The following is a 20,898-nucleotide window of genomic DNA, read 5'->3' as shown; positions in this document are numbered from 1 at the left end:
AAGATGGGGTGAGGCTGTGAGCATGGATGGAGGTCCACATAGGGCTGTGCTGCACAGGAAGGTCACCCCTGGAGACTAGGCACAGCTGTTCACTGTAGTTCTGAACCGGGGGGGGGGGGGGGGGGGGGGGGAATACACTAAAGTTTCTCCCAACTTCAGTAGACTCATCTGCCAAAGGCCAGATGAGAACACACTCTACCATAGCTTCTGTGGTTCCTGCTGACCCCCATGGACAGGCCCCTCCACCCTTCTGCCCCCTCCCCACCTACCCATAGAATCTGTGGGAAGCAGGGGCTCTGGCTACACTGGGCCTTCCAGAAAGGCTTTCTGAGATTCCTGTCCCATCACACCAGAGCCCACTTGTGGCTGCTCTTCCTTCCAAGGAACCCTGGGGGAGACATGTAGTCTTGAAAGCCTTCACATTCAGCACATTCAGAGGCCTGCAACAGAATAATTTACGGAGATTCACTGCTGTCTACTGCAGGGCTGCCCCAGCTCGGGGCTTGGGCAGTAGGAACCACCAGGAAGCCTCACTTCCAGTCCTTGTGACTACACATAGTCCCAGCAGCTGCGGGTCTGACTGAGCCTGCTGTCCCAGTTCTGTCCCTGTGCCCACACCTTGCCCTAGGTTTCAGTGGGTGCCGCTGATCTCCAGGCCATTTGCTGAGGCTCTTAGTTATAGCCAATGATGTCAGGTGCCTGCCCACATCAGTTCCTCTCCTTTCAAAACATTTTTTTTCTTGTTTACTCTTAAAAATCAGTTTAGGAGACTGGGTGGTGGTGATGGTGGTGGTGCATGCCTTTAATCCCAGCACTCCAGAGGCAGAAGCAGGTGGATCTCTGTGAGGGTAGCCTGCCCTACAGAGTGAGTTCCAGGATAGCCAGGGCTGTTACACAGAGAAACCCTGTCTCTAAATCAAACAAACAAGTGGCCAATTTAAGGACTGGAGAGTGGCTCAGTGGTTAAGAGCACTTGCTGCTCTTGCAGGGGACCCAGGTTCTGTTCCCAGCACCCACATGGTGGTTCAGAATTACCTATGACTCCAGTTCCAGACAATCCAATGTCTTCTTCTGACTTCTGTGGTCTCCTACATGCACATGGACTCACACAGGAACATTCACATAACAAAAATAAATCTTTTAGAAAGTCGACTTAAAGAAAACAACTATATAAGAAATAATTCAGGGGCCAGCAATATGGCTTAGCTGATAAAGGTGCTTGCTGCCAAGCCTGACTTCCTGAGTTTGATCCCAGGATTCACATGGTAGAAGGAAAAGACCAACTTGTACAAGTTTTTCTCTGACTTCCACGTGTGCACCATGGCCTGCACATGCCCACCCCTGCACACACAAAATATAAAATCTAAGGGTTGAGGTGGTAGGCAGAAAGCAGAAATGGCATTTTGGGGGCAATGGACTTAGCACCTCTCTTACAGACAGCCTTCTAGAGACCTACAGCAAACCTCACTTTCTCCACATACCCAAAATGCATGGCTTGCCCAGCTCTGCAGACATTCGGCATCTCTGTGCTGGAGGCAGATTGCAGCAGGAGGCCACCTGGCTCATGGCCAAGGGTGTGGCAGCAATCTGGCCACCTCCCCGGCAGCTTCAAGGACAGAAGAGAAGCTTCCTGTCTCCACATGGGCCAGTCCTGGATGAGAGCCGGCTTCTAGGGCCTGGATTCTAACCCCACATTGGCTATGAATGCCCATCACGATGGGCCATCTACAGTGTGTCTGCAGCTGTCCCTGACTCCTCTGCATTTGCCTGCCCAACAGTTCCCAAGGCTTGTCATATACCACCTAGACATTACTTATTTAGACAGGCTGAGCATTCCCTAGCTAGAGTATTGTGCATCCTACAATATTCAAGTACAGTAATGAAATGCCCTGAGGAACTAATGGAGGTCCAAAATGGATTTCATCTACCTGCCATGGCACAAGTATGGAGGGCAGAGGACAACTTTCATGAGTCTGGTCTCTCCTTCTTCTGTGTATGAGCTGGGATTCTAATTCATGTCACTAGGTTTGGAAGCAAGTATCTTTACCTGCTGAGCCATCTCACAAACCCTAACAATGTAGTTTTGTTTTGTTTTGTTTTGTTTTTCTCTCTGAGACAACTTCAGTGTGTAGCCTGGACTACACAGGCTGGACTAGAACTCTGATGCCTCAGCCTCCGTGGTGCTGAAATTAGAGGTGTTAGGCACTTGACCTGGCCCAAGCCAAGAGTATTTTTATTATTGTTTTGAGGTAGGGTCTTACTATAACTATAGGCAGGCCTCAAATTCATGATCTTGCCTCGGTTCCTGTGTGCTGGGTTTATTAGCATGTGCCACCATAACTAGAAGTCTCAAAGGAAATGTCATAACTATGAAAAAAAAGAAAAGCACTTGTCCTAAAAAAGATCATGGGATAACGCTAAAGAGACAGTGGAATCCACTGTCTGTCTTCATGCCTGGAGCCTGAGAAAGAAAAGAGCAGGAAAGTCAGGGCACCATGAACCTGACTCCTCTGGTACCTGCCAGGGATTCCTCCAGCCCAGCACTGCACTTCAGAAACTCTGGGCAATTGAGAATGGCTTGAGGGCCAATGCTGCTATGCTATCTCATTGTTGGGCATCTAAGGTGAGTCACCAAACTGCCCCAAACCTCAGTTTCCCTCACTCTCTAATGAGACCTTCCCAGTCAACATCACAAGGTGACGCTCAGGGGAAGCTATGTGGGAGAGGCACCTAGTTTTAAGCTTCCAGCCAGGTTACTGCTGGGCAGGAAGCTGGGAAGAAGGCCTTCTTTTTGGCACCTGGGATGACAGCTGCAAGGTTATCAGCCTCAGCTGACATTCAGTGGGTACCAAGCATCACCACCCCAGGCTGTTCCCCGGGCAGTCCACAATGATGCTCTTTACTGGTTACTACCCCAGAAGAGCAAGGAATCCCAGGAAGGGGAAGGTGCCTGTGGCTAGGGGTCCCCTTGGTCTAATATATCATGTGGTGCTGCACATATCAATTATACATCAGTCACCAACCCACTACATCACTGCAAGCCCCTAGACAGGTGCCATTATTCCCATCTTAAAGAGGAGAAAACTGAGGCATGGGAGAGGTTATGTCACTTATCTAAGACTTTGATAGAATGGAGGCTTAAACCTCAAATATGTGTGACTGCAAAAACTATAGGAAACAATTTTTAAGGGTCGTGTGAGCAGGCTGGAACCATCACACCTCCATAGCAAACATACAGCTTGTTCTGCAGCTCTCAGTCAAGCCTTATTCTTTCTCAGAGAATGTTCCAGTTTGGTGCCAGGAACCTTTATCTAGCAGTACCAGTTCAACACATAAAGCAGGTCCCGGCCTTAACCATTAGCTGGCTTTCCTACTTGGCACTCACTTTCAACTATGCCAGGAAAGGCTGGTTTCCTTCTCATGGTGATATAGCATTCATTTAAAAATAGATCCAGGCAGTTTGGGGGTGCACCTCAGTAGTAGGGTGTGTGTTTAGGATGTGTGAGGCTGGATCCTTAAAAACACCTAAAAAAAGTAAAATAAGGTGGGCCTGGGGCTGTATTTCAGGTGGCAGAGTGCGTTTCTAGTATCCATGAAACCCCATGTCATCCCCCAGCCCCACCCCTGCTTCCCCTAATTTGGGAATTGTGTTACACATCTATAAGAATAAAGCAGGTGTAGTGACCCATGACTATAACTCCCGAATTTGGGAAGCGGAAGCAGCAAGAAGTCTAAATAGTGAGTACAAGCTAAATAGTAAATACAAGGCCATCCTGAATTACCTGCCTCAAGAACAAACAAGCCCACATAAAAAAGGAGACTCTTTTGTTGCTGTTGTTGTTGTTTTAGATAGATAGTTAGTTAGTTAGTTAGTTAGTTAGTTAGTTAGTTAGTTAGTTTCTGTTTCTGTTACTGTTACTGTTTTGTTTGTTTGTTTTTTGAGACAGTCTTGGTTGACCTGGAACTCACTCTATAGACCAGGCTAGCCTTGAGCCAGGGATCTACCTGCCTCTGCCTCCTAAGTACTGGAATTAAAGGTGTGCCTATCTTTTTATTTTTTATTTTTACAAATGAAGCATTAAAACTGGTATCATTCATCTTAAATTATAAAAGGAAAAAGTAGTAACTCAACAGTGGAGAGACCTAGCTCATATCACTGCAGTTAACAGGACCCAGCAATGGTAGGTGATGGGTGGCTCTCAAAACGCTGTACTGAGGACACTCTTTTCTTCGGTCTGTCTTTCTGCCAGGATTACATCACCTGAATGGAACCCTGAACCCAGACAGACACTTGACAAACCCCGGCAGAGACAGTCCACAAGTGGCAGACTAGCTAGCCTCTTGCAAATTGCCAGCATTGTACCAAGACATACATACTCAGCAGTCAATCCAGAATAAAGAAAGTAGCAACCCCAAAACTTGCATTTTTATCATTAAATAATATTCATGGGGCATATAATGTGATGCGAATAAAGCCGGAGATCAGAGTATTCACAGGGTCATTTCTCCGCCCCAGCTGCTGATTTCGGCCAGGTGCGGTGGAATTACCCAACTGTAATTCCAATTCCTGGGAGGTAGAGCAGGAGGATCAGGGGTTCTAAGCCAGTCTTGGTTACAGAAGAACCCATCACCAAACCAGTGTTTTTTTGGCTTTGACAAGGGCACTACAGATACCAAGTATAACTTTGTTTTAGGAAAATATAAACCAAAATATTCAGGAACAAAAAGAACATCATTTCTGCAATGCACTCTCAAATGGTTTCAGAACATGGCTGTCCAACATGCATGTGTGTTCATATACATGCAAATCTATGCACAGAGAAGAATGTGGGCTCGACTGAGCACATGAACAGAATGCTGGTGAAAAGAGCTCAGGAGTTGGTGCTTTTCCTGCAACTTTGCTGACAGTGTGGAATTCTAAATTTTTTTTTTTTTTTTTAGAAATTCAGGATAACAGAAGAAAGCATGCAGATGAGACAGACTGGGGAAGCCATGAGTTAGTGCTAGAGGCAGGGCTCAGGAGACAGACCCTCATGAAAGGTTCTTCTGCATCCTGGTGGCTTCTGTGCTATGCAGAAGACATTTGGCCTTGTTCTCTGGGCCTCTCACTTTCTGGTCTTCAGTCTCTTTACTTGCAAGGCTAGGTTATTCCAGTAGTCAGGAGGCAAGAGCAAGAAGTTTAAGGCTAGTTGGAGTTACATAGTGAGACCTTGTCTCAAAAAAAAGAAAAAAAAGAAAAGAAAAAGCCCATCTGTGTCTCTTTCAATGTGATCTTCATTTCCTAAATGCAGCTGGTACTTTCAAAAGTTCCAGGATGGAGGCAGCAGGTACTATGATCTGACAGAAGCCTTCCCATTCTTCGTTTAGGGCTGGGAGAAAAATGTGATACGTAGGCTCTGCTTTTCTGGCTGGAATGTCCAGTCTGTGTTAACTCAGAGCCAAGGGCATGAGGCCACTGGCATATCAGCTGGCCTGGAGACCTTTCCTCCCAAAGGGATGGCCAGGACTGCTAAAGCCCTGTGACCTTCTGAGCGTCTCATGTTAGACAAGGGCACACACCTGCCTGCCCACAGCTCTCGTGCCTCTTGCCTAGATCCACACCTCTAGATCCAACAGCCTTAGCCTCCTTCCTGTTGTCCTGCTTCTTCCCTTGCCCTGACAGAGCTACACAGGCTACCTGTGAGTCTCCCACAGCTGGCATCTGAGTGTATGGGTATCCCCATGGAAGGAGTGTCCTAGTGGGCATCCCAGTTGGGCACTGGCATGTGCAGCTGAATATTCTGTTGATAGTACAGGGTACAGCTAGGCAAGGAAGGCTGAGAAAGCAGTTGCAGTCCCCAGAGAAGCCACCTGAGGCTGATAGTAAGCCAGATCAAGGAATTGGTCACCCTTATTCTACAGCCCCACTGTTCCAGGCTACACAGACTCTGGTGGCATCACTATTATTCCCAGGCCAGAGACAGTGCCTCTTCCATAGAACCTCATGTGCCAAGGGAAGTCCAGTAGGTACCTGCCACCTGTGAGGACTCTGAAGTAATCAACCAGGCTAAAGTGCCTCTAACCTAACAGATTAGCTGTCAGCAATCCCCATCCCACCCCTAAGGCACACCTCAGGCTCTCAGGCCATGCACTCAGTCCTCTTTCCCAGCAAGCAAGTAGCTCCAACCTCCTACCCCACTGGGCCACACTGAATGCTTTAGAATTTGCAGTTGCCACTCTTCAGAGCTCTAGAACCAGTGCCCTGGGGACTATGTGCATGAGAAAATGTGTGTGTGTATGTGTGTGCCAATGGGCATGTTCCCTGAGCTCATGGACCTGATCCTTTTGTTAGTCATGAGCCATGAATATCATGCACAAGCCAGGTGAGGGCAGTTGGTTCCAGATTGCACCTACCTGTTTATAGCAGTGGCTGATGTGCATGAGCCAGTTACTATGCAGGGAGGTCCAACTCTTCGTCCTCTCAACATGGTAGGTTTTCATTACCCCTGTTTTATAAAAGAGGCCAATAATGGGTGGAGTGAAACAGCAATCCGCAAACTGTAGCTAGGCCTGCAATCTGAATTTAGAGTCAACCTTGGCTCTACATCAACTCTTCAAATAGATTCAGTAAATCTGTAAGAAGCTGAATTATGTGGGTAGATACCAGAGGTGAGGGACTCATGGAACAACAGTAGACATTCTTTTTCTTGCTGAGATTCACTCTAGCCCCCACTGCCTAGTATGTCCTGTGTGCGTGCCCTTTGTTAGTGCTTTTTAGTCCAGCTTGTTAGAACACAGGTGTATGTAAGCATGAGTGGGAACAAGCATGCCTGGCCCGGGACTCTTCTGTGTAAGGAAAGAGGCCAGGAGGCAAGGATGAGTCACGTCACTCCAGGTTGCTGCTGGTCATCCATTCTGAATCCTCTTGTCCTGGCCTTTCTGGCCCTGGGACCAAGTCTTCTAGTTTGGATTGGGGGTAGTGCAGTCTATGGGCTTCGTTAAGGGGATTTTCTATATTCCTCATCTTCCCTACCCCCAGGGTCAGGCAAGAGTGTCCTGAGAAATGCTTCTTGATGTTTCTGCTCAAGCAGCATTTGCCGCAAAGTATGTCAAACTTTGGTTTTTAGCTTAGAATATGCCAATGTTTTTAGTTGGAAGCAGGAGAGTTTCTGTTGATATGGTAAGTAAGAAGATAAAATAAGACATTTTCACCAAGTTATACTGTTTGAGAGTCTATTTGGCTCAGGGACAGAGATTTAGCTTGGGATCGCAGGGGCCTAGCCTAGCCTATGTGAGAAAAAGAAGGGCCAGTGTGCATTGAATGACTACGTGAGTGGACACACAGCAGGCCTAGAACCAGCAGTGATACATGGTCTCCACTCAGGTTTTGAATGGATCCCAGAGATTCTATCTCTGTCTTCCCCATTGTCACTAACCTGGTCTTGTCCAATCCCCTGTCACCTCTGGATGGACAGCTAACAGCCTCCTCACCAGCCTCCTTGCTTTTACACTGGGCCCCTTAGCCCATTCTGTTCACAGCTACCAGTCATCTTTAAAGAACATAAGCTGGACTGTGTGATACCCTGCCTAGAACCTTCACTGGATGTTACCTGCTCTTGGCCATGCCATCTACAGCCCACCACTGACCTCTTTTACACTACTATGTCTCCAGCTTCCTTTTAGCTGCTGACTAAATCATGCCTGTCCTGTCTCAAGGTGTGACAGGAGTCCCCTCTGCCCAGACTGCTTTGCTCCAGAGCACTCTGTCTGGCTCCTTCTATCAACTCTGGCCTCAGCTCATATTTGTCATCCTTTACAGAGGCCTTCTCTGACCCTCTAATTAAAGCAGCCCGTCCCTGTTCACCTCTCATAGAGCATAGAGCATCACTCAGCATAGAGCATCAGCCAGGGGCCAGGCACTGTACAAACAGAAGTGAGCACAGCAGCAGAGCCCCTAAACTCCTCACTGGGTTTCTGGGTGCCCACTTGTGTTCCTCAAGAAGGGCCTGTGTGCCAGCTTCCATCTGTCTTTGCTCACCAAGTACTCAACAAATAGTCATTTGTTCAATGAAAGAATGGATGTCGGGGTGGCAGGAATGCAGAGCATCTGACACATGCCCTTCCTTGCACTTGGCTCCTGTGATGATATCACTAAACTTACTAAAGAGTTCTTCAAAGATATCTTGCTTTGTCTCCAAGTATCTCCCTCTTAGTGAAAATTATTTCTACAACAGACAATGTGTTCCCATTCCACCGTGGAAAGCCTTTTCCTGCACTGATGGTGTTAGAAGTGGTTTGGTCACAAAGGTGGACCGAAGTCCTGTCCCTGCTGTGGTGGTGTTAGGGGTGATTAGGTCATGAGAGTGGGTCCCTCTGATGTAGTGCCTTTTGGAAAACTATGAGAATGAAATGTTTGCTGTTTGAGCCATGGTAGTCTGACACAGTATCCAAAACAAAGACACCCTCTTATGGCAATATTGGCAATCAGGTAACACAGGAGAGGAGGGCTAACAGCCTCCTTGGGGTGACATTAGTATCTGTTATCTAAAAGGAGCCCCTGCCCACCAGTTCCATATGCCCCTTCATTAACACTCTGACTCTATGCCCCGCCAAGTTCCAGCATTACCCAGCTATAGGGCTCTGCCTGCCCCATGACACCTTACTGGACCCAACAGCTTGCCTGGCACAAATGTTCTCTCTTACACAGCCCAGCTGCCCCCTTTTCCTTGTTGGGATACTTTACCCACTCCTCCCTTGACTCACATTTTCCTACTCTAGCAAATAACAAAGCTTCTTGGTAAAAGCCCCAAGGTAGGTGCAACCATCTGTGGTCCCTTAAGCTGACCCTAGCAGGCCTTGGAAATACTGCAGGCAAAGCCAGCTCCAGCCCAAAACTGCCTGCTTACTCCATAGCGGCAGCCTAAGAAACTGATAGTCAATGCGGATCTGAGCTGCGCTGCTAACAACCCAGGATCCCTGAAACCTGACTCCAGATACAGCAGTGGACGCACTGCCAAAAGGAAGTGCGGCGCTGTTTGCTGAAGCTTTCCACTCTCACAGCCTTGGCCTGAAGCCCCTGAGTTTAACTAGTCCCTCAAGAGGCGGCGGAACAAAAGTGACCAGTGCCTCTTAAGACACCAGCCTATCCTTCCAGGACAAATAAGCATTCCCCAAACCCCCAAGGTCACCAACAAGACAGGCTGAGACTTGGGGGAGGAGCTGACAGCTCCACCTCAAAAGGTTTTGGGTACAAAGCTTTTTGCACATGTCATGGGGTAAACTGCATGACCGCACTAAATGTTAATGTAGACCCTGGGTCCCCTTCCTTGGAGGAATCTCTCTAGTAACTAGTATTCCTAGCATTCGAGTTAGACCCAGAGGTGGCCAGCGAAATCAGAGGCTTGGAGGAAGGATGTTAGTCTGCTCTGCGGACACCGCCTTCTCCCTCCCCCGCCATAACCCTCATCTCAAGGGCACTTACGGGCCTCTTCCTGGGGTCCCATCTCGGTCCAGATAGTGCCCCCAACCAATGGCAGTGGCATGATACGGGCAGCTGGTCCAGGCCAAGAGATGCAGATGGTGGAGGGCAAGTAGGGAACAGTAATCAAGACCTTACTCCAAATATCCATCGAAGACGTCGAGCTCCGAATCGGCATCATAAAGACCAGAGCCTGGGTCGGAGAGTACGCCGAGGTCCACCAGCGCCTGGTCCAAGTCCTCGGGCAGGAAGACGAGGCCCACGTTGAGAACGATGTATTCCATGAGGAAGGCGTAGTAGAGTATCAGCACATTGACGAAGAACAGGCCCACGTAGAACATAGAGGGCAGCAGCGGAGGCTGCCCGTAGGAGACTAGGGGACCCAGAGCGTCCAGGTGGGCTGCGACGCGGGCGCCGGGCATGCAGGGGCCGGCGGTGGGGGCGGCGACCGGGCTATCCCAGCGACCTCAGCCGCTGCGGCGCCCAGGCGGCCGGCGAGGGGCCAGCTCGGCCATTCAGGGAGCGACCCGGGGCTCGGTGAGCGCAGCGCAGGGCCCCGGGCGGCCTCCAAAGATGCGCTTTGACCCCCGAGATGTTCAGGACCGGGTCACAGAGTCCAGGCTTCTGGATGCGGGCCACACGGGCCGCTAGCCCCTCAGGGCACCCCTAGCAGTGGCCAGCAGCTCGCTCGGTGCGCCGCGCTCACGCGCCCCCGCCGCAGCTGAGAGTCAAGGCTGGGTCCCCGCTGCGGTCTCCCCGAGGCGCCCCCGCAGGCTCACTGCCCATCTCTGCGGCCGCTGCGTCGCTCTGCTGCTTCCCAGCACCGCCTACCCAGAGGCTCTGCGCTCATTGGCCAGTCGCATGCTCTCCAGCGTTCATTGGTTAGCTCAATGCTCCACGCTCATTGGCTCGAGCTGTCGTGGGGGGGCCGATACCCCTTTGCTCCATTGGAAGTGCTCCCCAGTCTCTAGATTGCTCTTGGGCAGTAGGCGCTCCCTAACCTCTGCACGTAGAATTTATCAGGTATGGTGCCTCACCTCTTTGGAACTTGGTTCCCCCATTTTAAATGAAGCCAAGTGGAGAAGTGGTGTCGGCAGTTCCACTGAAAATATTAGCTATTTCCAAAGCGCTTTTCTTTTTTCTTTTTTTCCCCCCACGACAGGGAAAGAAAAAAAAAATCAAAGACAATGAGTGTCTTTGACAGCTGCCTGAAGATCTCCATTATAGGGGGTCCATGACCCCTGGATGGAGAGCGCCACAGGCGGGTCAAATCTTACGCCAGTAAGATTGCTTATTGTTTCTTTTTACTTTGTAGTCCATGCTTAAAAAATACTAATAATGCTAGGTAGTTGAAAATATCTGCTCAGATTTCTCTGTCACAGACAGAGGAACCCCTGTGCTTCCTTAGGAAGATGAGTTTGCCAAAAGTGCCTTCCATCGGTTTAAACAGCTGGGGATCAAAACACAAGATGTAGCTCTACCACTGAGCTACAGTCTCAGTTCTTGAAACAACAACAACACCCCCCAAAAAAAACAAACAAACAAACAAAAAAACAAAACAAAACAAAACAGGGGCTCACTATGTAGCTTCTGGCTGGCCTGAAACTTGCTATAGACCAGGCTGGCCTGGAATACACAGAGTTCCACCTGCCACTGTTTCCTGAGTGCTTGGATTAAGGTCTCTGCCATCATGCCCAAAGTATCCTCAGCTCTTAATAGGCCTTTATCCTAAGTTCACACTTAGCTTCATAAGAGCTGGACAAGGCAATGTAGTATGTTCCCTCTTCACAGATGAGGAACCAAATCCCAGAGAAATGGATTTTCAAAACTGTTGATCCTGGGTCATTTTCTTTGGAGGATGAAACGTGTTCTTCTTTCATGACTTTTATTGTCTCTTTAGCTCAATTATAGGGGAAACCGTTAACCTGACACTGGCCTCCATTTCTCTTATTTTTTTTTTCTCTTCATTTTGTGAGACAGGGTTTCTCTGTGTAGCCTTGGCTGTCCTGGACTCACTTTGAAGACCAGGCTGACTTCGAACTTACAGCATTCCCCCCCCCCCCCGTCTCTGCCTTCCTGAGTGCTGGGATTAAAGGCGTGTGCCACTGTGCCTAGCTTTAAAATTCTTGAAAGCAGTGCAAACCATCATTTATTCACTCTATCACTATTTATTTTAAAACCTACCATGTGCCAAGTCTTGTCCTGGGCACTGTAGAGAACATTGGTCCCTGACTCAGTTCTTTTTTAGGACAGTTAATGGGTTGCCACAGTACTTCAACAGCTATGAGATGTACAAATAAACGAGTAGGTTCTGAGCCACAAAGTTTTGCTTTCCACAGAGGTCCCACTTCCAATCTGAGAAGGGAATTCAGGTATGTGTAAACTCATTCAGAAAGTGTGGAGTTTCCTTTCTTTCTTAATGTGTTAGTTTGGAAATAGCACGGATTTTGGATGAAGACCAGAGGAAACCTCTGAAAATACATCGTGGTTAGGCTTAGTACATTACTGCTTGCATATTTCCAAGATGTTTTAAGGCTGAAGTGCAAAAGAAAAAAGTTTTAAGGACAAACAAGAATGTCACTGATTTGTTTTGTTGACAGAAGCAGATGGGCTTGAACCCTGCCTCTGCCACATGTTAAGTGCCTGACTTCTCCATGACTTAGTTTCCAGATTGTAAAATAAGGTTAATAACAGCATCTACTTCATAGGATTGGGAGAATTAAATAGCAAATCACTTAGGATAGTGACATATAATATGCACCACTTAATGTATTTTTATTAAATTTTTAATATTTTGATATTGAAGCCACATGCCCACCCTTTAAAAATTTTAAAGAGTTAGGGCCATCAAAATGACTCGTCTGTTAAAAGATGCTTGCTGGCAAGACTGAAGACCTGAATTCAACTCCCAGAACCCAAACGATGGAAGGCGAGAACCTACTTTCAAAAGTTGTACACTGACTTCCACAAGCAGGCAAGCACTCTCCGCGCGCGCACTCACTCACAAATTTAACATTTTTTTTTTTTTTTTAATTTAAGAGAACTAAACCTCGTCAAGTTTCCCAGAGTGATCTCCAATTTGCTGACCTCTTGACTCAGCTTCTCTAGTAGCTGGTGTTTCAGGACACGCTCCCCTTTTCCCAATCACAAAGTTAACAATCCATATGGTCAGAGTTTCTTTCCCCCAACTTCACCAAACCTCGACAATGACCCGCCCACCTCGACAGTGACCCGCCTCCTCCCTTCCTCTTACCTTGCCTCTTCTCGACGGTCGCGTGAGTCATGCCTGTCCTTGTAGTCCGTTCGCAGAGTCTCGTCGCCGGGAGCCTCGCTCGAGAACTGTATTTCCCAGAGTTCCTTGTGGTGGCGGCCGTAAAGCGCGGCGGTCGAACGGCCGGTTCCGGCTGAATGTCAGTGCGGGGCTGTGGGCCAGAGAGGAAGGTGCTTGGCAGTCTCTCCACCACCCCCGCCGCTACCTGCTGGGCTTGAGATGTGGTCGCGGACGCTGGGCCGCTGGGCGGATCGGATATGAAACCGTGAGGCGGGCGACGGGGCTGGGCTGCGGACATGTTTGGCCGCTCGCGGAGCTGGGTGGGCGGGGGCCACGGCAAGTCCTCCCGCAACATCCACTCCTTGGACCACCTGAAGTGAGTGTGCGGGGCGCGCGTAGGGGAGGCCGTGGGGCCGGGCACGGACGCCCAGACGCCGGCTTGGTTTTCGTGGCGCGGAGGTGCGAGGAGGACAAGGGAGTCGCGGGAGGGTAGTGCGGTGGTTATCCGCAAGGCTTTGGAGTCAGGGCACTGTTTCGAGCCCTGACCCTGTCGTTCCTGGCCCTGTGACCTTGGACAAGTCGCGTGATTTGTCAGTCTCCAGACACCCAACCTGAAAAGTAAGGGCATTGATGAGTTTTTGGTTTGTGGACTGGAGTTGTTTTGATGGGAGGCAGACGGTGGCTACTGAGGTTCTTGGGGTGGCACTTCTTGGACTGCATAGTTTAGAGGCCAGATGCCAGGGAATCGGCCAGATCTGAATTTGAATTTAGTTAACAGTATATATGTATTTAGGCTTCAGTTTCCGTAGCTGTAAAACGAATAGCGTGACAGTACTACTTTCTGTGGTTATTTTTAGGATTGGTTGGATAAGAGAATGAACAAAACGCGCAGAACATGTACTAGTGCTCTAAAAAGGAACAGTGATTAAAAGAACAAAGTATTTTCAGAAGGAAATCTAAAGGGATAGTCACCCATAGCACTCTGAGAGAGGACAGGTGGCTTACAGAGTCCTGGGGGAAGCAGGAAAGTACATAGAAGAGGCTAGCTTTGGAGTTAGACCTGTGTTCAGATCCTGACCCAGCCACTTAATGACTGTAACTTTGGTCGTATTTTATCTCTCGGTCTTTCCAATTTGCCATTACCAGGTGGGAACTATGAAGTGTACAATAATTGGGTGATGCCATGCATACAAAGTGGTTGGCCTGGTATTGATTGACAGCAAATGGCTGACAGTGATAGCCAAGCCATCCCAGCCCACCTCAGTTCCTTTCTATCTCTTGGTTTCATTCATTATACCCCTCCTGTCTTCTATGGTTCTGTTTATTTTCACTTTCTTTCCAGTTTTTGTTAAACTGATACTTCCAGGACATAAGAAGCTGCTTGGTTTGTTTGCAAGATGCCTGGTTTCTTTGCAGTTGTATTCAAGGATCTAGCTGATGCCTCAGGATTAGAGGAGGGTGGCAAAGAGAGAGTGGTGGAAGATAGAGACCTTTGAGGAGGGAGGGCTTCAGGGAGAGAACAGGATGGGAAGATGGTGGGTACCAACAGAATGGAAGACAGGGTCTCTAGAAGGGATTGGTGAGCTAAAAATTAGATGTGGCTTTCATTTGATCCTAAGGTTACAGAATGGCTTCTGTCACAGGGCAAGCGTCTAGTAAAGTTTGTGGATCTCCAAAAGTAGAGAGCAGGGTGGTTTGGGGTGGAGAAGCCAAGAAGAGGAAAGAGATTAGAGGGCAAGAATGGGGTGGGGTGGAGGTTGGTAGTGAATCAGAAATCTTAAGTGGGGTGGCAGATGGCCCAAAAAAGAAGTGGGGTGTGGATGAGTGGCTGAAGGATTTAAGGAATGTGTGAGTAGATGTGGCTGTGAAGGGGAGGGTGGTTATTCTGAGGGGCTGGGCCATCTACCAGCCCAAGCATCTGCCGGCTCTCACTTAACTTAGGACTATAGCCCCTTTAAATTCCCATTTATTTATTGTGTTACATTGTCTTGCTAAGGATTTCCTGTTTTCTTATAGTCATCACAAGCCTATGAGTTATAGGACCTTTCTTTTATTGCTTCTATTATACAGACATGGGGCTAAGATTCAGAGAGCTTAAGTCACCTGCCCCAAGGTGAAACAGCTGAAGATTGCCAGAGGCAGGTCTCAACTCTAGTTTCTTTGTTATAGTGTCTTTCTGGATAAAACCTCTCAGTATAAGGAAGCTTTTAACTGGGCTGCATGTCATGCCCAATGGGATATCTTTGCTGGCCAACCAGTGCACACCTGGGAATGTAAGGGGCCTCAGGTTCCTTCCCAATATCCTGGGAACATCTCAGGTTCATTGTTGAGATCACAGGAAAAAGAGCTTGCCCGCCTTGCTTCAGGCTGATCTGTTTAATCCCTTTCACAGCCTCAGGGACTTGGGTATTGATTGGCATGGGACTTAGAAGATCCAAGGTGACTTGGAAAAGGATGCCACAGACAGCTAGTGCCTACCCCAGTGCTTGTGCTGCCCTTTATCTCGCTATGATAGTAAGCATCTTGGGTACAGAACAGCTGGTTCACAGGGGGAGCCTGCTGGCTGCTGCTGGGAGACCACAGTGGAGTCAGGACTCGGCAGTGGGTCAAATATAAGGACTGTAGCAGGCCCAGGGCTCTGTGGAATCCCTTCTTAGAAGCTTTCTGGAGGAGGCAACACTATATCAGACTACCCCCAAATGGGTAAGTGTCATCATATGGCACAGCCAAATTGGGGACACCATAGTCAGGTTTGTGGCAGAGCCAGGTATGTCTTGGTAGCTATAGGAAACAAGACTGTGAGAAGGAAGAGGCTTCATCTGACATGTAGGGTGATGAACACCTAAAGTTTGTTCAGCACTGGAGGTGGGGGGGGTGTTCCCAGGACATAGGACTTTCATTGCTAAAACCAGGAAGTCTTAAGCAAACTAGAATAAATCACATTTCTAGTTATTAAGTAACAGTCCCAAATACTTTAAAACAAAACCAAGCCAAAAACCATGGTCTTGCTATAGCCCAGGTTGGTCTAAAATTCATAGTCCTCCTGCCTTAGTATCTCTAAGTCAGGGGGATTCCAGGCATGCATCACCTTGGCTGGCCTCTAATACATTCTTGCTCTGACCTAGCACAGTGTTGTTGGAATGAGAAGTCAAGGTTTTAAGAAAATTGAGAATAGGGCTCTTTGGTTGTTGGTTTTTATATTCTTTCTTTCTGCAGTGGGAACAGAGATATAAGGGGGAAAGAGTCAGGGTCTTGCTCTGGCTGTCCTCAAACTCTTGGTCCTAAGTGCTAGGATTACAGACACACATTGCTATGTCACCATGCTCAAACCCTGTTTTAAAAATACCCTTTCCTTGACAGCACTTCCGTCTTACAAACTGGAAAGAAACTTTCCTGTTACATGACGTTTAACTTTTACTAAATAGTGAAAAACTGTACCTGAATTATTTACCTACCAAGTTGGGCCAGTCATTTAGTTGCGGGCTGATGGAATAGTCAGGTGGTTATTCATGATACATTATTGGTAGTTTATTGCCCACACTAGAGACAAGGCTATGCCATTAACTGACAGATGTCTACCCCAAGCAGAACCTCTACTTATGGAGTCCTTTGATTGTTACTGAAATGTCATTTGGAAAGGGGGACTGTGAGCCCACAAACTGATAGAACCGTGGTTCTATCAGTTGTCTCAATTCTAGTCATTTTGTGGTGTCAAAATTATTGGTCCAAGTGACAGATCCTGCTAGAGAATCATTAAGTATTAGTGGCGTCTATTGAATAGCTCCTGGTACTGAATGTTGTGTTCTAGCTACAGCATGGCAGAGCACATGTGCTTAGATGTAATTATCAGGAATCTGCCTTTTTTCCTCTTGGTCTCATTCTCAACAGGTTCAGGACACCATTGTATCAGCTTTGCCATCCAAATGGGCATAAAGAGCCCCTTTTCTTTTTAATTGTTTTGTCAGTTTCATCCATGCATCGTGGTCCTATTCACTCCGTAGTAAGATCTCCTTTTCTCAGTGTTGCCAGAAGTCCAGTATGTTCTTTTCAACCTGGGGACTCATGCCATCTCTGAGCTAAAGACAAGATAATGTGTTGCGCCCATTCAAGCCCACTTGTCTTGCCTGTTCACTCACTGCCTGGAGCCTTATGTGGGACCACCTCCACTCTTGCTAGGGCACAGAGAATGAGAGCAAGGATGGCCCTGAAGAAGCAGTGTTTTTCACACAAAGCTTGGAAACATGTGCCAGCATGGGAGCTCATGCTGCTACTGATGGGATTAGCTACCAGGTCTTGTAGATTCTCCAAGCTTCATTTTGATCTTGAGTTACATCTGTAGAGAGTTGGCCAGGGTTCCACAGGCTTGTCCCAAGAAAAGCTGGCCAGCAGCCCCTCATCTGCTCCTGAGATACGTACCTTTGGCCATGATAGCACTGAGAGCATGGGGATCTCAGTTGTCAGGCCAGCCAAGCATCTTTTGTAAAGGCTAAATTCTTTTAGGTCTCAAAGTCCTTCAGACTCTGCCCTTACCCACTGAGCTTTGGATCACTGTTCCTGGTGAGCAGACCTCTCCAAATGCAGACCTGCAGGATCTAAGAAATGAGTAGTTATTTCTAAGTAGTAGGGTAGCAGGGCTGAGTATGAGTGGAGGGAATGTCTAAGGCCCAGGAGGCTGACCTCAGAGAGTCTCCTGAAAGATTGGGTGAATAGCTCATGCTGACAAAATGCCAACTATTCATTCTGTGAGGTTTAGGACCCTAGGCACTAAAGTCAGATCCCACCGGGCCTTATGAACCACTCTAGGGAATCTAGACTTTATATTGCAAACAGTATCATCAAGGAAGGTAAAGAGCTGAAGAAGGTAAAGGAGGGCCAGCCTGGAGGAGGCAGCCACTCAACACCACAGCCATGCCTTGGTGGGTTACTGTGCTTGTTACTGTGATGGCCCTTTTCTCACTAAGCAGCACATACTTCCATGCCATCTCTCTGCACCTTTGCTCTTTCCACTTTGGCTCTTCCCTCCTTTTCTCCTGCCCATCCAAATACCTAGCTCTAGCCTTAAAATACTGCTGCTTCGATGCAAGTTTCCCCAGGGCTTTGACCAGTGAGAGTCTCATGCTATTATGTACTACCTGTTCCTTTTTGGGAGTGGATTAGCTACCAGATCTTGTAGATTCTCTACGCTTCATTCTGATCTTGAGTTAGATCTCCAGGGAGTTGGCCAGGGTTCCACAGGCTTGTTGTTTTGCCCTAAGACTTTGTCTTAGTTTCTGTATGTCTGCTTGTCCTTTCCATGTGCACATATGCTTCATGAAGGCAGGAATCAGTCTGTTCTGTTGGGGATTGTCCAGTACTGTGTCTAGCCGGACACATTGTGAGTGGTTAGAAAATACAAGTCTCAGGGTGAACCAAAGAGGTACTCCTGGCCATTCTTTTCTAATAGAGCCTGTGCAGGAGCTTTGGCCTTTCCTAGGGCAGATGGCCCTGCCTACACCAGTGCCTTGTATCATGGGCCCAGCTATACTGTCTGGCCTGGTTTGATGTCTTTGGGGGTGATTCACCAGAAGTACACTGTTTAACACCTTCCCCTAATCCTCCAGTCTGTTCCACCTTATATGGGGTACCTCCTGGTTCTGCTAGCTAGAGTGGCCCAGAAGGGGATCTCAGCTGCTGAATAGGCCAAACAGACAATGTCCCCAACTTCTTTCTCATACCTACGACATCAAAATCTGCAGGCAAGTGTGGTTTAGGGATGGATTTCCAGTTCTCCTGTCATGCTATGTACACCTCCAGTCCAGCTTGTGGACAAATTTCTACATTTTTCCAATAGGAACTTCCCAGAGGCATTCGGCACAAGTCATCAGAAACTGCCTTCTGGAGAGAAGTTGGGCCTCAGGTTTCTCTCTCTAAAATAGACATAAGATTGGTTTCCATCAACACAGGCTTTTGTTAACTGCTGTGGTTTGACTTGTGAAATAAGACTCTTGGGAAAGCGAGGTCTGGGGAGGAGGTGTATTTGTTTGCATCTGTAGTCCTTGGTATTGAGCCTCTGGTGTACTGGTCGCATGCTGGCAGAAGGCTATAGGTTTTCAGTCTAGGCATTGCAAGCTTGCCAGTGTGTGGAGTCTGGTACTGAGATTCCAGGTGTGCTGGACTTCTCTTGGGCACTGATGAGCTTCCTTATCTGAGACCCTTCCGTATCATCTGGTACTGCTTTCGTGCTTTTGTAAAATTTTTCTCACTGGTGAATATCTTTATTCTCTGGCAATTACATACATATATGCATTGCATATTGAGTGTATTCATTCCCGAGTTCCTCCTCCCACACTGTCCTCCTCCCCAGCACATCCTCTCCCACCTTTGTGTTCTTTCCTTTTCTTTGTAACCTACTAAATCCAATTAGCACTACCTGCTGGAGTGTTGACCTTTCTTTTGGGTTCAACTTGTGCAGGTGACCAGAAGAGCATTTCATAACACCTCCATCTTCCAGGGTGTTTCCTGAGCATTGGAAGGAGTTTGTAACTCGTGGGCGGTTTTGCTTTGTTTTGCTTTGATTTTTATGTATTCAGTTTTGTGCTGGGACCTTATAAGTCCATGCAAATACATTGCTTATAAAAATATTGTTTCTATCTATTTCATTGCTTGAGCTGTTCTTCTTTTTCTTGTTTTTGTTTTTTGTTTCTTGACAAAATCCTGTGTGTTCCCGGCTGGCCTCAAACTTTTTATGTAGCTGAGGATGGCCTTGAACCTCAGATCTTCCCAAATCCATCTCCCAAGTGCTGGAAATGCAGCTGTGTGCTAGGATGGCTATGTGTTATGCTGAGATTGAACCGAAGGCTTCGTGCATAGTATGCAGGCATCCTACAAACTGAGCTACAGACCCAGCCATTGCTGTTTTTTTGTTTTGTTTTGTTTTGGTTTTGTTTTTGCTTAAAATAGTAGATTGGGATACAATTGCCCGGTTTTGATCATGGCTCCGCCCATATGGTGTAGGCTCTCCAGGCTCCTTCCTCACCCACCTAGAGGGCCAACTCCAGAGCTGTGGACAGAGCTTGCAATAGCAAGCATACTTACTTAGCTTTAGAATAAGATATAAATGTATACACAGTTCAACAGGAAAGCATCATTGCAGTGGTCGTCATCTTTGTAACAGAGTGATCTTTATTTGCTGTAGTTAAAACCCAAAGTTATGATTTAGTCTTCTGAAACTGATCTAGCTAGGGATTCAGCTTGGCACAGGAAGTCTTTGCAACATCCATGCAGTAGTAATCTTAATACTCCTGGAAAAGGCAAGAGACATTGCTGTGGTCATCCTTTTCATTAGATACTCGTAAACAGTCATCAGTAGCAAGCATGATTTTATTTTACACTAAGTGGGGGAAAATGGAACAAAATGGACTTAGGATGAACCCCACCTATATAAATAGAAGAAAATTTCTAAGGACACAATAGTAGTCAGCCATGGGCAGCAGAGAAACTGACAGTTTCCACTTCTCTTTTCCTATTGTCAAGGTTTTCAATCTCTCTAACATGCATATTACATTGCAAAATAGGAAGTTATGAGACTTGGTGTCACTAAAGTACTTTAATGACCTTTTCTCTCAAAGCTCAAGAATAAGATGCAACATTGAAGTTCTAGGTATTAATCCAGTCAGCTTCCCCAACTACTCATAGGTAAACATATTTTGCAGGTCTCTTCCTAAAGCATTACTCAAAGCAGTGTTCTAGGTACTCAAGAGACAAAAATCTGGGCAGGGTACAGATGTGACCATCGTAGAGCTTTAGCACTTGAAATCTAGTGGGCATGTCTGTGTCTTTGCAGCAGACTTGTGGAATGTGGACATGCTGAACAATACCGTTTGCACTATGCCAAGGAGCATCTGAAACCATGTAGCTCTGGCAGGGTGTGTGTGTGACTGATGTGTGCAACATCCTGAGTTTTATTGGAGACAAGAGGAGAGCAGTAGGGGGAGGGGGCCGGAGGAGGAGGAGGAAGAAGAAGAAGAACTACCTGGGTATAAATCTAATAAAAGACATGTGAAGTAATGTCCAACTGTTGTAAAGATGTCAGCTCTCTAAATTTAGCTAGGATTGAGGGCAGTGTTGAGGGAAATCCTAGCAGCGTGTGTGTGTGTGTGTGTGTGTGTGTGTGTGTGTGTGTGTGTGTGTG

The 20,898-nt window shown here is 47.4% G+C and overlaps 3 protein-coding genes across 12 annotated transcripts in view; 1 reads left to right on the top strand and 2 right to left on the bottom strand.

Moving 5' to 3' along the window:
• Positions 1–9,539, bottom strand: part of Tvp23a (trans-golgi network vesicle protein 23 homolog A) — a 141,030-nt gene extending 131,491 nt beyond the window's left edge. For 3 of the 5 annotated variants that reach the window (XM_055597709.1, XM_055597711.1, XM_055597710.1), the window contains exons 1-2: positions 9,461–9,539; positions 6,394–6,485 (exon numbers count right to left, since the gene is read on the bottom strand). In XM_055597709.1, coding sequence (XP_055453684.1) covers positions 6,394–6,467 — 74 coding nt within the window. In that variant the 5' untranslated portion in view covers positions 6,468–6,485; positions 9,461–9,539. Of the gene's footprint in view, positions 1–269; positions 441–1,035; positions 1,089–6,393; positions 6,486–9,460 lie in introns of those variants that run through there. The other 2 variants (XM_055597714.1, XM_055597713.1) reach the window with 2 other exon arrangements.
• A 52-nt stretch (positions 9,540–9,591) lies between these two features.
• On the bottom strand, positions 9,592–10,270 carry Dexi (Dexi homolog). Its single transcript, XM_055597717.1, has one exon. It carries the CDS (start codon positions 9,877–9,879, stop codon positions 9,592–9,594), a length of 288 nt encoding a protein of 95 aa, XP_055453692.1. The 5' UTR covers positions 9,880–10,270.
• A 2,574-nt stretch (positions 10,271–12,844) lies between these two features.
• Positions 12,845–20,898, top strand: part of Clec16a (C-type lectin domain containing 16A) — a 205,776-nt gene continuing 197,722 nt past the window's right edge. For 4 of the 6 annotated variants that reach the window (XM_055597725.1, XM_055597723.1, XM_055597722.1 and 1 more), the window contains exon 1: positions 12,847–13,104. In XM_055597725.1, the coding sequence (XP_055453700.1) occupies positions 13,025–13,104 (80 nt within the window). In that variant the 5' untranslated portion in view covers positions 12,847–13,024. Of the gene's footprint in view, positions 13,105–20,898 lie in introns of all 6 variants that reach the window. The other 2 variants (XR_008719030.1, XM_055597726.1) reach the window with 1 other exon arrangement.

Source organism: Psammomys obesus, unplaced genomic scaffold (genome assembly GCF_907164565.1).
Source record: "Psammomys obesus unplaced genomic scaffold, mPsaObe1.curated_primary_1811, whole genome shotgun sequence".
NCBI lineage: Eukaryota > Metazoa > Chordata > Mammalia > Rodentia > Muridae > Psammomys > Psammomys obesus.
Note: the sequence above shows the minus strand (reverse complement) of the source record. Positions and strands in the feature narration are given on the sequence as shown.